We start from the raw sequence: 16172 nt of genomic DNA on the forward strand, positions 1-16172 counted from the left end.
ATCTTATCGTGCATACCCCGGAGCAAAGGTCGCCACCGGATCCCATTCACGACCACCGGGACCCGAGTTGGGAGCATGAGGCGAGGAGAAGCTCATCGACGGACGAACATAGCGAGCCTCCTGGCCGAGATGGCCACGGTCCCCCGACGGGCTGGGGCTAGTGATAGGGCTCCGGGCCGGGGTGTGAGCGGGGTTGGGCGACGGCACGAAAGAAGGCTCCGGGGTCTTGGCTGAGGTGGTGAGCATCTCGAAACCCTTGTGGTCTAGAAAGCGACGCTGGTCATCGGTGGAGCCGGATTCCTGCTGGCGCGTAACGGCACGCTGGTACAAGTCCAGCCAGCCCGCAAACATGGACGGTCGGGCGAACAGCAGGAAGTTCCAGAAGCCCACCAGCGACAGCAGGATCACCACTGCGAGCAGGGTCGCTTCGTTGGGGCCGATTGCTGATGCACTGTTGCGGCACTGTGCCTTGTCGCCGCCGGATAGTACCAGACACGTTAACCACGGCTTGGCGTGCTGGGTGTTGGCGGCGTTGGGCTCGACGGCCCGGTCGAGGTCGATGAAGGCTACCGCGAAGAATATTACGTTCGCGATGATGATCAGTACCAGTGTGACGCCGCGCCATTGGAGCTGTAGCACCCGTCGCACGCGGCGGTAGGCCTGTCGTGCTGTCATGGTGCGCACGCTGGCGGCATACGAGGGCAGACCGGAGCTGTTGTTGGTGGCTGTGGTGGTCTTGTCGAAGAGCGAGCGGATGTAGATGTGGATGCAGTAGGCCATCGTGGTGAGTTGCAGGATCAGCGCCGCCGTCGCAAATGCCATGATGGGGATCCAGTAGTCCTGCAGCCCATGGGCCACGTTGATATGACAGATCTCGCCAAACCGAAATGACACCCCCGTCAACAGGAGCATCACCGTCAGCCCGAGGGCCGGAATGCCAAACCCGCACACAAAGGCTCCCCACATGAACTTTTTGCCCAGCACTACCTCCCAACACACCTGGAGGTGGAAGGCAATTGTGCGAATGAAACCTGGATCATTCCTGGTCAGCCAGACTGTTGGTTTGTTTCAGGTTCGACAGCATACTCCACATCACCACCATCCAGCCACCGAATAGCAAGAAAGATCCCGAGAAAGCACAGGAGAGGTCAGAGTGCATATCGTTAGGCGTGATGGCATTGTGGCATTGCTTCGGTTTGGCTCCAAGGGGGATGATGAAGGCGATCTATAACCCAGTCAGAGATCATGAAAAACCATCACAAGCATTTCGTATCCAAGACTTACCTCCATGCAACAGATGCCCAAGGTGAAGCAGACACTCAAGTAATGGCGATGGGTCCATTTGACAGGGAGTACAGCGTATGAGACCAGCAAGAAAATACAAAGCGGGAGGATGGCAACACTGATCCAGCTGGCGACATCGGTCTTTTGGATGAGGCCTGGGGGAGAGGTTAGAGCAGGAATTGGATTGTTCACGTTGACTTAGACTGACGGTTGTCATATCGCCAGTCGGCGAGGGGGCAAGGCAAGCAGCATGAGATATTCGAGCCGGCAATGGTTTCACAATATCGTCCTCCAATGACTATTCAATCCGTAAGTCAACAACAAGCGCAATGGATCATGAAATGGGAGAGTTAACAAACGTACATCCACCGGATGGAGGAAACAGGGTCTCCTGGAGAAAGGGAACGGGACAATGTCCGTTGAAGGCCGGTTGCGCCATGGCGAACGACGAGCAAGCACATAGCCTCCAGGTCTAGATAAACCGCGCCAGCGCGAGAAGACCTGACTCGTGCGGGTCAGAGAGAGAAGAGAAATAAAACAAAAGAGAATAGAAATAGAACCACGCTTAGGGGTGGACCCCCAATATCTATAAGACCTGTGGAGCCCGGGCGAATATTCCAGTGGACCCTGACTTTGCAGGCCCCACGGCACACGAGTGCACCGTTATTGGACTGTCTGGCAGAGGTGACTAGTGACACACGGTCCTCGAGCAGAACTCAATCCCGACGCTTGGCGATTCAGGGGAGGACATCTGTGAATCAGTTAGGGTTGGTGCGAAATCCCCCTCCTTAGGAAGCGAGCCGCTCATAGTCCGGTAGACATGGATCGTTGTGACAGGATCAATAGCCGCAGGTGAAAATGAAAAAAAAAAAAAAAAAAAAAACAATGACTGACCCGTCAATCATATTCATGGAATTATCCTTTTGTTTTCTCAGAAATCGGTGAGATACTCCAAGCCATGCAGTTCCACGCCGTGTGACGGTTCCCTTGCCAATGCCACCTGAGTACAATGCCACTATATGTCACTGTATACTCCAGTCCAAATCGAAGTGGCGGAATTTGTTTAGAAAATCTCGCTCTGATCAGTACACAGTGTTCACATAGTAAAGTGACAGCCAAGTGCCTGTCAGATTACCCCAAAGGATTGTCGATCCTAACCCAATCACGGCAAGTATTTCGCCTGCGACTGTGATCACCCTCGGCATTCGTTCGTGAACAACACCAATAACACCGGGAGATAGTTAATTGAAAGGAAATAGACATACTTCAAGAGTTGGCTGCTGGATGTTGTACCTATCGAATTCTCCCATGTCCTCGTATCGAAAAGATATGGTGATGGAATTCGAAATATCACTCATTAATCATATCACATCACCTTGAGAAAGCGGATGTTGAACCTCGTACCATTTTCAGCTCTAGCTAATATTCTTAGACTCGGCTTCAATAGAACCACGCTGGACACATCACGCTCTAACTGCAAACCATTGTTGATTAAGAATATCCACGATTTAATCCACTATAATCGACTAGAACAGTAAGTGCTCAATGAAAAATATCCTGCTAGTTGGGATTCAAACAAAATCCCAATTTAAGTAAGTGGTAGCTTGACATTAGGTGAAGTATACATTGCACCTTCTACACCCCTCCAAAGTCGACACTCATAGTGGATCAAGGTACATCAAGGGGGTCGGATATTTCTGCATCCTGCATATCCTTACTTTCAGATGACTCCCCAACACTTCGCTTCAACCGAGCTTGATCACAGATGCCCTCTGTACAGTGTCAACAAAATCTACTTCCCCGAAACCTCGGTAGGAACACGTCCGATCAATCTGTGAACTCAACAGAATCGAGATGATCTCTGTGATCTGGAGGGGGTTCGTCCTCCTTGCGATCGCCAACACTCCCCGCGTTTTTCCGAGAGTATCTGAATGACCGCATGCAGGATTCATCCCGATCGAGGGATAGCATGATGTCCCAGGGTCGATCATTCGAATTTGCCCTATACGCGGCAAGGCTTATAGCAATAGATCACTAAGACCTAAGTAATCCAAGATGCAAGATGCCAAAGGAGCGGGCTATAATCATCTTTAGATAGTTGCAGACTAATCGACCGAGTCTCCAAGGTGCATATGTGATCCTCAGTATTCCACAGGCCAAGGGCGAGAATATCTCGGGCGACAAGGCTGAAAAAAAAAAGAAAAGAAAAGAAGATCTGGTGGCGAGATTGCGGCCCTGTTTTATCCAAAACAGACAGGATCATAGGGATGCCCCTTACAATATTGCGTTGCCTTCATTAGATCAATGTAATTTTGGTGGATGCCCAACGGGCCCCAGACAATGATGACCACGATGTGTTTTCCACCGACACAATCATTATTGTGCTCCGACGAGAGGAGTCATGCAACACACATAGTGGGGATTAGCATCCTTTTTTGTGTGTGCTGTGTGTTGTGTGTGTATGGGGGCGAATCCCCCGCCGTCGATCTTAGGACTGTCCCTACCGCCAGACCTTCTTCCCCGGCTTATCTGATAGCAGTAGCCCGGGAAACCTCCGAGAGAGAGAGAGAGAGAGAGACGATGCCGGGGGAGAAACAGTTGAGGGAAACCCTGCGTAGTTCGGGAAACCTGCCACATAGTAAGTGAGGAACTCTCAGTGTCGCATCAAATGCACAGAGCTCCATATGAATGACAGCGTAGTCAAGCCTCTCTCTCTCCCTCCTCCCCCCCGGTCCACTTCTCCCGAGTGACGAAACCCCACACAAGGCTACAGGCAAGTGGACTCGGGAATACGCAATTTTCAGTTGGGGCCGAAGGAAACTGTCCCGAGGACAGGGGTTTTTTTCTAGGTCGCTGGATCTTCTTCTGACAATCTCTCTCCTTACACTGGAATCGACTAAAATAAAACAGACGCTGGTGTTGGGTATCATGAATATCGTCACTGATGGTTACAAGATCGCCATCCTTCGTGGTCACCAAATCGGCCCCCGTGACACAATCAGTTGCTCAGAGGGGCCTGAATGGCTCTAAGAGACAGAATGTCTCGCTCGTCGCTTTCGACCCAGCTGTCGGTTGAAAGACGATAGTCCAGCATCACTAACCTCATGTCGAAGCATTGAATAATGAAGCATCCACTGAGAAGTATATCGATATGCGTTTCTCGCCAGATCGAGACCATCTCAAGGCCCCGGCTGAACGCTTGTTGAGGGCCCGGTTCCGAGTTCATCCTCAGGTACGACCGGACGGAATAAGCTCTCATCCCACCCCCATTCCTTGAGCAATTGCGCCACGCGGTACTCGGTGGCCCAGCCCAAGTCAGATTCAATGCCCCGCAGCAGACGCACCGCAACCCGGCGCTCCCGCGGGTCCGTCAGGCACTGCCCGCTGACGAACAGAGGCTGGAGCGAGTTGATGCGAACGCTCCCGTCCGGCCGGGCGAGGGAGATGCCGAGAATCTCACGGCTATGAAAGCTAATCTCGGTCTCAATGGAGCGATACGATTGCAGCCGATGAGTGATGGTGCTTCGGCGGCTCGTCGACTCATGCGGCTTGTTGATGAGCAGCAGAATCCGCGCCATGTGGTAATGCTGCATGGACGATGCACACATGGGGAGACTATGCCACACTTCCTGGAGAGTGGAAACATCCTCGGTCTGCTCGGTCGACTGAAGATGCGCCAGTCGTCCCGGTTCAATCCGGACAGATGGCTGAAATGTGTCCGGCAACCCATTCGACCATGCATCCAGCTCCGCTTCCAGCCGGTACCACCGCTCCAGGAGCGCTTGTTGCGAAACCCCAAGGGGCCCCGACTCGACTGACCGGTTGTCACTCAGGTGCAGGTTGTCCCCTGTGCTGATGAAATTGACAATCTTAGACAGGATCCAGACAAGTGCATTGCAGACCAGATCCTCCCTCATAGGTTCCTCGTTTTCGGAATATCCTGCAACATTCGTGTTGCTGGGAATCACAAAGCCCATCTGATCGATGCGCAACCCAGCTTCCGTCCAGAGCACCAAGTCGTCTGTGTTCAGCCGTGTGTGGCCCTCGTTGATAACTACAAACCGTCAGTGGAGAGGTGATAACTCATGAATCTCAGATCAACTCACAGGCTGCCAGATAATCTTGCCGTGCGAAATTCCAAAACGCAGCCCGCCGAGCCTTGGAGAGCCCCGGTTTCTTTGCCGCTTGATACGAATTATCGCGTGGCGACGGCCGCTGCTCAAGAGGCATCATCCCTACCTCAGCTACATCGAGCAGAGATTTCACCCCACTCAGATGTCGATTCCATGCGGGGCCTGCTGCATCAAGAAACTCATACACCGACAATATAGCCGTGGCCGCAAGTACCTCGTCTGACTGAACTCCATGCGCCAGCCGACCGTCGGAGAACCGTCTTCTTCGCTTCCGTGGGTTTTCTGTGTCCTCCCAAAATATCTCGGCGGCCTGCCACTGCCCAAAGGCCTCGGGGGTACTCAGCAATGGTGGCCTCTCAGGGTCAGGTTGAAGCTCCTGCATCAACAGCTGGATGGCCTTGTCATAGTATTTGGCCCCATACCAAGTGAAGTCTTCGTCCTTGTCGGGCCACAGCTCCATGGCAGCTTGCCGCGAACATACACCACCCATCGGTGCCTTGCTCCCCTTGACACGACCAAGTTGCTTGGCAGCATATGCGCAAGCAGCATATTTGAGCAGAGGATTTGATCGCGCTCTTACTGGAACATAGGACGCAAAATATGTCCCCAGGTCGAAAAGATCCATCCTGGAGGAAGTTATTACCTATGCTGTCTGGAGACTGATGTAAAAAGCAGACATACCATAATCCAGGTCCTTCGGAATAATGCCGCAGCAGGAAGGCCACCTCAAAATCTGACTCGGCTTGACTGTCCGATCGATGATCCGTGCTCCCCCGCGATACCGCTGGCCTCGATGGAAGAGTGGCACCCTTTGATTCAGGTGTCTGAATATTCGGATCGATAGATGGGGACATGGGATGGGATGGGTTCAAAAGAAAATTGATGGTGTGGTTGTTACTGCCAGACGAGAGTGACATGGAAGGTGAAGCCGAAGTCGGCATCGCACTACTCCGCGCTCGGTTTGAGGAAGCATAGGAAGCGGTTTCGGAAACAGAGTGGTCTAGGGGGAATAGGGGAAACGATCATGCGTCGCCGCCGTCGACAGAGCTTCGAGGCCCTGTGTCTCGGTATCGCTCGACCGGCTGCCCCATCTGTAATCCCGCGACTGTGACAGCGCAGCACTGCCTGGTTCGACAAGCGATGCTTCAAGGTCTTCGGCATACGGATCGGAGTTGTCGACAAAGATGACTGCAGAAAAAGATTAACTGCTGTCTCCCTCAGTATGGGAACCCTGGATGGTTCGTACCATGTTCAGGGATATCCAACCAAACGCTATCCTTGTCGAATGTGTTTTTATAGGAAAAAAATCCTTTCAAATTCCCGCGACCTCCTGGTGAATCCTCAAGGGTCTTGTTCATCGACGCGTTCTGTTGATGGCGGAAGACAACTCCTTCGCTCGGGCGACATTCTCTGCCGCCTTTTCGACATTGAGAGCATTCGGGCTTTTGCTCATCACCTGAATAAAAAAGGAAGTCTTAGCATTTGTGGAACCGAATCTTCGTTATTGTTTTCCATCAGATGGGCTAGAGACGAAATAGGCGCAGCATACATTTGAGCTTTCGCGTTCGACAAGTCAAGCTGTCACTCGATCAGTTCTCATTCTTCGTCACGAGCGCGGGGACTTACCAGCCAGTTCTTGATCGCATACCGGGGGGTAACGAAAAGGGTGAAACAGCGGCATCCGAGATGGAGAGGAAATACTGGGGTTGGACAAGCGGGAGATCTGGGAATTCAAGGGGAAGCGAAATCTGGAGATCAACTTGCGGGGGGATGGGCAGGTGACCTGGGGGGGGCCCGGCCCCCACACCGGGTATTTTCACTGCCACCCGGTGGTCTTATACAAATGGACTGGTTGGATATCATCTGTAAGCCTCTCTTATTTCTTATTGACATCTACTCAGGGGAATAAGATTTATAAGAGAATATCCTTTATGAAGCACGGGTATTAATTGTCATGTCATTTACCACGACCACAGCGCGGCTATCTACATGCCCTGTCTCGGACGAGACATCCACCCACAAAACAGATCGCTCAAAAACATATAATACACAAAATCACAGCCATATTGACAAGGGAGTGGTCAGGTCCGCGAGGGACAGGAAAGGGCCACAGGGGCCAGGAGAAAGGAAAGAAGTGAGAGTCAATCGCGAAAGGACCGGCGCGAAAACAAGCAAATTCAAACATTAGAGAGAACAAGGGGTATAGCAACGTTGGTTTCGAAAATCAAAACGTCGATCTCCCAAGAACCGGGGAGAGCGAGAGGGTTTTTGGTGTACATTAAATGACGGGTGCACTGGGATTGGGCTGCCGTAGCGAATTGAACAAATATTCGGGCGGTACACGCTCCATGTCGGATGGTCGATCGGTGCCAAAGGTTTGTGGAGCGGCTGTGTAGCCTTGGCGGCGGCGCTGGATCTTGTTGAGGATCACACCGGCGAGAACGATGAGGAAGACGCAGCCCAGGGCGCAGCAAAAGGCCACCAGAACGACGATCCCATTTGAGTGGTGGTGTTCCGCTGTTTCTACGTCAGGAAAATTCCAATAGAAAAGAAGGGGAAGGAATCATCACTTACTGTGGTTGGTGTAGGGGTTTTGGTGTTCCGAAAACAGTTGCGACATGCTGCCGGACCGGCCATCGGATCGCGTCGACAGGATGAAAGGCGTCACCGCACTTCCGTTGTAGAGCGCCGCAGATGCATTTCCAAAATCCGGAATCACAAGATCACCCATGATCAGTAACGTCTGATCGTCGTTCAACAAAGAGACCTTCGAATGGTCGTCAGACACGGGAAGGACTTCGAGGCCACGGATGACCGTGCCTTCAGAGAATAGTTTGCCGGCAGATTGGAACTTGGAGCCGTCATAACTCAGCAGGAAACTTGAGCCATTGGTGGAAGTACCCCCAAGCCAGAATTTTGACAAGTCTTCGCTGGCCGGCGCAAACGCAGTAATTGTTCCTGGGATCTCGCTCTTTGAGGCCCCGGGGAAAGATTTCCAATTCGAGGACGGGGCATCGTATGTCGCGATCGCAGATTTGTTGCCTGAGATCTCGAGGTCACCCACGGCGAGCAGCTTGTTGTGACTGGCCCAGTCGAGCGTCAGCACCGTACCACTAATAGTCACACCGGCCCGATTCCAGGTGCCATCGTTTGAATCAAAGAAACAAACAGAAACGCATGGCAGTTGTCCGGCCGTGTCAAAGCTCCCACCCACATAGACCTCACTTGAACCTGGTCGACTGGCGATGGAGTTGACAATGACATCTTCGCCATAGAGAGCCGAAGGCTGTTTTGGGGAGAACTCGTTTTTGGACAGATCGTACGCGACCAAACCACCCAAGTTGTTATCACCAGTAGAGCCGGTGATATTTCCACCGGCATAGAGCGTGTTGTTTGAAACGATCATTGAGACAACTGTTGAGTTGGCATCGACTCCTCGGGGCAGGCCAGAGAGAGTTGAGTCGCTGCCGTTCAGGATCACGACGTTTTCGATAGCCGACCCGTCGCTGCCGGTGGCGGTGAAATGACCACCGAAGATGGTCAGATTGCGCTTCGACTCAGTATCATAAGCACCAGTCATCAGCCCCGTGCTCGATTTGGTGTGGTCCACCTTCATCGACAGAGGCACCAGGTTCAAGTCCTTGGATTGGTGCAATGACACAGCGCCACCAGTGGTGATCCCATCCGTGGTCAAGCTGCCAGCCAGGATTGATGTGTTATTGACGGCGGCGACTGCTGACAGGTAACCAGCGAACTCCATCTGGGTGACATTAAGACTCTGCAGCCAGGCCTTACGCGAGGGGACCCAGATGGCAAATCCAGCAACTGAAACCGAAGGATGGCCGTTAAACGCACGGATTTGGTCAAAGTTACCACTCACGGCAACGGTTGTCTCGTTGATCGCCGTCGACACATTCAATTGGAGAGGGTAGACCGAGTCGACAGGCCCGTTCAATCCTGCACCCAAAGCCGACCACTTCTTGGAGGAAAATGAGTAAGACGCCACATGGTCCATACCGTCCTCGCCTCCGTCGGACGTGTCATTAAACTGACCTCCGACATACAGAGTATTATCGAGGACAGTCATCGCCGAGACCTTAGAGTTCAAACCGCCACCAGGCATTGGCTTGGTGTCACCGCCAGTGACAGACACGATGTGGTGAGCTTTGTCGTGGGAGAATTTGCCGGCCACGTAGACATCACCATCATGCTCCACCATACTCAGAATCGAAGCGTCATGGCCGAGCTTGCTGATCGCCTTGCTGATACTTGACTTTTCATCGGTCTTTCCTTTCTTCGAGGTCGGATCATAGTCGTAGACTCCATTCAGGTCCCCTTCGGTGGTAGACTTCAAGTCAAATTGCACGCGTCCTGCCACTATGGTGACATCTCCTTGGCCATCCTCGGGCCGCAGGGTGACGCTGGGTCGGAAAGAGTCGCTGCTAGCGTCGACATAGCCGGTGAACAAGGTATCGTATTTGTCGTGATCGTTTGTCTGGGCAATTAAAGCAGGGGAGGGTTGCTTCGAATCCTCGTCGCTGTTCGCAACGGTGGCAGTCACATTCACAGTGCCGCGGGAAGCGCAGGATCCATCCTGGCTACAGCCGGGCGTGAAAACACGAATGGTGTAGTTGCCTGATTCTTTGATGTCAGGCTCAAAAACAAGCGACGTCTTCGAAGCATCAGTGTCGGACACCTTCGCGGACAGATAGCCAGACTCGGTGGTCCAGGGACCAGTGCGCGTCGACTTGGAGGGGTACTGAATGCCTGCACAGGTGGGTTCGTTGTAGTCCTGAACGGCGTAGGTGAATATTTCATCTTGGAAAACCTCAACACCATTCAAGCCAGCTCCCTGTCCATACCAGTCCAGAAACTCAATCTGGAAACCTCCCATGCCGACCGGGTTTACCAGGGTAAAATCACGGTACTTTTCATCCGGGTCATCAGAGAGCGGGCAAGATGAGTCGCAGTTCGACTTCTTGCCGGATTCATCGGTATAAGTCAAGTTCATGATACCATTGTCAGGAAGTGCCCGAAGCAAGAAATTTTTGGTGCCTCGTCCATCCATGTGCGTGTTGTAAAGGCGGACTTTGACGGGGTGGAATTCAAAACCGAGGTAGGCTTGCCAGAATCCAGGAGCATAATCGTGAAGGAGATAAGTTTGGTCCTTGCCAGCCTTGCCGCTGGTCGAGCAGACAATATTTTTCGGGTCACTGTAGCCGCTCATCGGGGTGTCTGCGTCGCTTTTGATCTTCGCATTTTGAAGGTTGAGGATTTGCTTGTCTTTCGATTTCGACGAGTCCTTGTCTTTCGAATCCTTGTCTTTTGATGAGCTGGTTGAGTTACTCTGGCCGTCAAATGATCCCCCAAAGACGATATGGCCATTGCTGGTCTTCAAGATCGAGTTGACTGGTCCGTTCACGCTGTCGAATGGAAGGTCGGTCCAGCCGTCGTCAGGAGACCAGGCAATGACATTCGAAGAGTTGTCGTGCGTGAAGGACCCGCCCACGTAGACGCGGTTGGAGTCCTGGTCACACAACACAGTTGACACCGAACCCGAGAGGCCCGGCAAAGCCGTGACCTTGCCGGAGGTCGGGTTGAAGAGCGCGGCGCCGGGAGACTTCACACCCCCCAGGCTAGTGAAATTCCCGCCCACGAAAATCCCAGCAAAATTTCCGTCCTTTTCCGTAAAGGGGCACATAGTTTTAATCTGTGCGTCGGAGGAAGAGAGGTTGGTGAGGATGCCGTTCGGAAGAGGGGTGAGGATGGAGTGGGTGCCATTTTTATGAGCTTGCTCCGATTGTCCGTGGTACTGATAGAGTGAGACACCATCGAAATCACCAGTGATTGTCACCCGTCCCAGCGATGCGAGGTCCAATTTCGGAGTCGAAACCGAGTCGAACGATAGGGCGTGGATGGTTGGTAAAATGGAGAGAAGCGTCGGCCAGCCGGCCGCCGCAGGCCCCAACAATGAAGAAAACCTCATTGTCCAGGACGCGACGACAGGCGAAGAAAATAGGAGACCCTGCTAGTAAATGGATACTCGATGAAGCGAATGTGGTGCAGGGTCGAAGAAAGGGTTGTCTTAAGAATTCAGGAGGCCGTCGGGGCCGTAACGCGTGGGAAGAAAGGAGTGTAGTAAAGAATGTGGCATGGGAAAAAAAAAATTGTAACGAATTAAAATTCGCAGAAAAGAAGGAATGCAAAAGAATGAAGCATATCGAGACCTCGACCTCACTGCATAACGAATGACTGTGAGATGGCAGAGAAGACCAGGGGAGAGAGAGGTTGTTTGGCCAGGAGAAACCAAAAGACGTCCAATCCGCTACTGTATTGATGATACGCCTGCACAGGCAGTGTAGGGTTTATCTTGCCGGGTATATTTGGTAAATGTTGGTAATAATACAGTACATCCGCAAAGCCACCCCGTCCAGTGGGTCCTCTCATCAAGGGGCTTTACCCAGCCTCTCTGATCTGCCATGTCAAATTATTTCTCTTTCCTGAAAAAATCCAGTTGGATTGCTGTGAGCAAATGCGACTGAGGCTGGGCCATACTCATCTGCTCAAGTACAATAATATGTCGGATGCCGTGATTGGGAGAATTTGGGAGATGAGGATCTCCCCGATCGGCCCTGTTCTCCTCCGGGCACGCTTGACACGGGATGTTTCCTCGATCATTTAACGTCATACGCGAGCTCCACTGGAATGATTCTCGGCTATCAAGACAGAAGGACCCTACAACCTACAAATATGAATCTCATCAACATACTCATCCTAGTTATGGCCTTGGGAAATCGCAAATCCATGGGTCACTGTGTTCTCATTGATACGAAGACTCGATCACCATACAATACCCAGTGGGCCGTGTTACAGAAATTGGGATCCTGCCCCGCCGTCGGTTTCACTTAATTATAGCCTCGAGGTACGGACCCATCAACTACGTGGACGGTAGTTATCTCTTGCCGGAGATAGCCATCCGAAAACCATCCAGGTCGAATTAGAACGGCCCATCGCTGAACCCAGAGTGCATCTACTCTCTGCCACTACACACCTACATGTAAACTATGGAAGCATTTGACTATTTTCATAACCTAGGCTACAGAGTTATCCAAATCTGAAATATAGTAACAGTGAGGGTAACAATCTATGATTCGTTCCCATTCAACCGAGGCAGCATAGACAACATAGGGCTAGAAGACTCTAGGTACTTTAGTGCCGGAAAAAATGCAGAGCCTGCCTGCAAACCCTGTCAAGGGGACAAGTCTTGGGGCTATAGCGAGGTAACGGTTGGGGCCAACTGGGTCAAAAATCCCTGTCTAAGCCAGGAGCCCCAGGACAAGAGATGCGTCGATAGGTGTATACTGAGGACGGAACAATATATACACTGCCGAACGCCTGCCTTGTATAATTATAATCATTTTAAGCTTGGAATATTCGGTTGTTATTTGATGCCTCAATACCTGGGTCCTGGGACATCCACGTCTCTTCGTCACTTATTTGGCTCATTGATCTATCACGAGGATGCTGAGCCCAAGGACAAAATATATACCTTCGCGGTGAAGATTTTAAACTTCAGTAGCAATCACCCTCCTTGTCACTAATGGTGCCCTGAAAAAACCCCCAAACCATAAATAATTTCCTAGGACTCAAAACTGTTCAAATGAATACTGATAATGATGCTATACCAAGGGAGATGGACGTTGCCTAATTGGGGAGTTTCATAGAGAAGAGGATCATTGCCTCAGGCACCAGTCTAAATCGCTTTGGGGTGGAAGTGGTCTTACCGCGTGTCGCAGAACGCGAACTCCAGAATCTGGAAATCTTGAAAGCCCCAGCTCTCTCATCTTTTGCCTTCCACCCCCATCTCTCTTGCCACAACCGATCTATTCCTCGCCTCTTAATTCTTCTCTTTGCATCTACTGATCCTAAAAAATACAATCTGAGAGCTGCTCCATCATGTAAGTTGTTCTTGCAAATGACCCCTACGCCCCCGGTACTGACTGTTCACTAGGGAGAGCTTCGACAACATCTACCTAGACCTGTCGCAGCAGCCCGGAAAGTGCAAGCTTGCCGAAAGCGGCCTGGGCTGGCGCCCCTCTGGCGGTGGCGATACTTTCACCCTCGACAGCAACAACATCGGCGCGGCCCAGTGGAGTCGCGCCGCAAAGGGATATGAGTTGAAGATTCTGTCGCGGTCATCGGGGGTGATTCAGTTGGACGGTTTTGATCAAGAGGTTTGTCATTGTCGGCATCTTTCCCCCAGAAGAGATGGCTGACAGGGTGATTAGGACTTTGAACGCATGAGCAAGGCGTTCAAGATCTGGTACGGCATCAACGTGGAAAACCGCGAACACGCCCTTCGAGGATGGAACTGGGGGAAGGCAGAATTCACCAAGGCAGAGATTTCCTTCAATGTTCAAAACCGACCGGCGTTCGAAGTTCCCTACTCCGAAATCTCCAACACCAACCTGGCTGGAAAGAACGAGGTGGCGGTTGAGTTTGCGCTGTCTGCCGCCGAGGCAAATGGTGCCAATGGACAGCCCGCTGGAAGCACTAAGAACCGAGGCCGAAAAGCAGCGGCGGGTCCCGACGAGCTGGTCGAAATGCGGTTTTACATTCCTGGGACGGCCGTGAAGAAGGAGAAGGCCGAGGGTGCTGAAGGCGCTGAAAAAGCCGAAGGCGAAGAAGAGGAAGAGGAGGAAGAGGCCGAGGAGCAGAACGCGGCCAACCTCTTCTACGAGACGCTTATGGACAAGGCCGAGATTGGCGATGTCGCCGGCGATACTTTTGCCACGTTCTTGGACGTTCTTCATCTCACCCCCAGGTTTGTCCCCATTGCCTTCCTGTTGAAAGAGGACTTGGTACTCATGATTTTATTTAGGGGTCGCTTCGACATCGACATGTACGAGTCATCCTTCCGGTTACGCGGTAAAACCTACGACTACAAGATCCAATACTCCGCGATCAAAAAGTTCTTCTTGCTCCCTAAGAACGATGATACTCACACGCTTATTGTGCTCGGATTGGACCCTCCCCTGCGCCAGGGTCAGACCCGCTATCCATTCCTGGTCATGCAACTCAAGCTGGACGAGGAGATCAGTCTGGAGCTCAATATGACCGAGTGAGTGCCCCGCATTCAGTCCTTGTCTGCTTCATTTACTGACACCATAGCAGCGATATCTTGCAAGCGCAGTACAAGGATAAGCTGCAGTCGCACTACGAGGAGCCGATTCACCAGGTTGTGACCAAGGTTTTCCGTGGCTTGTCTGGAAAGAAGGTGATCATGCCGTCTAAGGACTTTGTCAGGTGAGTTACCTTTCCGGCTTGACCTCATTCTTGTTGCTGACCGTCTCTAGCCACCACGGTCACCACGGAGTCAAATGTTCGATCAAGGCCAACGAAGGTCTGTTGTATTTCTTGGACAAGAGTCTGATCTTTGTTCCCAAGCCCGCCACCTACATTCAGCTTGAGAACGTTGCGGTTGTCACGATGTCGCGTGTTGGAGGCGCCGTCTCTGCCAGCCGCACGTTTGACATCACGGTCAGCTTGAAGGGTGGGCTCGGAGAGCACCAGTTCAGTAACATCAATCGGTAAGGAACCCCCCTCGGACGATGTGGTTTGCATGATCTAACGTGTCCAGGGAGGAGCAACAACCCCTCGAAGACTTCTTCAAGTCCAAGAGTATTCGGATTAAGAACGAGATGTCCGACGATGTAAGTGGATTGCAATCATCTCACCAGATCACCTGACTAATTTCTTCTAGGGATCTACTCTTCTGGCGGCTGCCCTTGATAACGACGACATGGGGTCGAGCGACGAAGAAGGGGCCCGACCCGACCGCGGCTCGGCGGACGAGGACTCGGAGTCTCCCGATGAGGACTTCAATGCCTCCTCGGATTCGGATGTTGCCGAGGAGTTCGATTCGGACCACGACAGTAGCGGTGGGAGCGACGCAGAAATGGCGGACGCGGATGCAACAGGCGATGAGGACGAGATGTCGGACGGGGAGGCCCGGCCCAAGAAGAAGAGCAAGACTGCGAAATAGATGTACAGATAGGCCTATGAGATGTAATCATGGTTCCCACCCCGCCGACCTTGGAAGTATCGATGGATTGGATCCATGGATTGTGTTACTAGGAAAGGTAGGCACTGGACCTGAAGAAATCACGCCCCAGGATTCAGGTGTCGATACCCACCCCATAGAGACACCTGAGGCCACGATAGAGCTACGGTGGAACTCACGTGAGCCCGGTGATTGGCGTATCGATTGGGGCCTTGAACCCCTGAAGCCAAACATTGCGAAGAGGCCGAGATGAGATGGGCCCAGTTCAGATGTGCTGGACCAATTGATCCTGGATGTTACGGAGAAGGCATGGACTGGACGTAGAGTCCCTGGCCCAGGTAACATGGAACGTCTCCATGTCGAAGCAGGCAGGAAGAATTCTAATTTGCGGTGTATAAAAAGTTGGAATTGGATGTAGAAAAAGAGAGAGATGCAAAGAAAAGGCCCAAAAAACGTGTAAATTAGAGAGAATTCGGACCGGGAAATGATGCATCGCGTAGCTCAGCAATTCGACGCGGGTCGATCCAAACCAACTCCAGAATAGATCCGACCTCTTGAGGCCCCCCCTTTCTTTCCCAGACTGGCAGTCTCAACTCTTCCTTTCTTTCTCTCTCTCTCCCTCTTCATCTCCCTTTCTCTCTTTCTTTTCTCCTTTGTGTTTGTTTTTTCTTGCCCCCGTCTCGACTTTTTTT

General features: G+C 52.0%; 4 protein-coding genes across 4 annotated transcripts; 1 reads left to right on the plus strand and 3 right to left on the minus strand.

Moving 5' to 3' along the window:
• Positions 1 to 3: 3 nt before the first annotated feature.
• gprM lies at positions 4 to 1723 on the minus strand (the record flags this gene model as incomplete). The annotated part of the gene is made up of 5 exons (XM_056652998.1): positions 4 to 1031; positions 1087 to 1225; positions 1285 to 1439; positions 1493 to 1582; positions 1648 to 1723. 5 exons carry the CDS (start codon positions 1721 to 1723, stop codon positions 4 to 6), a joined length of 1488 nt encoding a protein of 495 aa, XP_056514065.1.
• Positions 1724 to 4463: 2740 nt separating this feature from the next.
• NUU61_002417 (uncharacterized protein) lies at positions 4464 to 6775 on the minus strand (the record flags this gene model as incomplete). Its single annotated transcript, XM_056652999.1, has 5 exons — positions 4464 to 5338; positions 5391 to 6043; positions 6099 to 6372; positions 6438 to 6605; positions 6664 to 6775. The coding sequence occupies 5 exons, from the start codon at positions 6773 to 6775 to the stop codon at positions 4464 to 4466; spliced, it is 2082 nt and encodes a 693-aa protein (XP_056514066.1).
• Positions 6776 to 7695: 920 nt separating this feature from the next.
• Positions 7696 to 11403, minus strand: NUU61_002418 (uncharacterized protein; the record flags this gene model as incomplete). Its single annotated transcript, XM_056653000.1, has 2 exons — positions 7696 to 7940; positions 7992 to 11403. The coding sequence occupies 2 exons, from the start codon at positions 11401 to 11403 to the stop codon at positions 7696 to 7698; spliced, it is 3657 nt and encodes a 1218-aa protein (XP_056514067.1).
• Positions 11404 to 13090: 1687 nt separating this feature from the next.
• NUU61_002419 (FACT complex subunit POB3) lies at positions 13091 to 15462 on the plus strand (the record flags this gene model as incomplete). Its single annotated transcript, XM_056653001.1, has 7 exons — positions 13091 to 13116; positions 13429 to 13651; positions 13706 to 14538; positions 14589 to 14723; positions 14774 to 15007; positions 15058 to 15130; positions 15181 to 15462. 7 exons carry the CDS (start codon positions 13091 to 13093, stop codon positions 15460 to 15462), a joined length of 1806 nt encoding a protein of 601 aa, XP_056514068.1.
• Between the last annotated feature and the right edge of the window lie 710 nt (positions 15463 to 16172).

The sequence above is a fragment of the Penicillium alfredii genome, assembly GCF_028826965.1.
Source record: "Penicillium alfredii strain IBT 34128 chromosome Unknown utg000004l_segment0_segment0, whole genome shotgun sequence".
NCBI classification, from domain to species: domain Eukaryota; kingdom Fungi; phylum Ascomycota; class Eurotiomycetes; order Eurotiales; family Aspergillaceae; genus Penicillium; species Penicillium alfredii.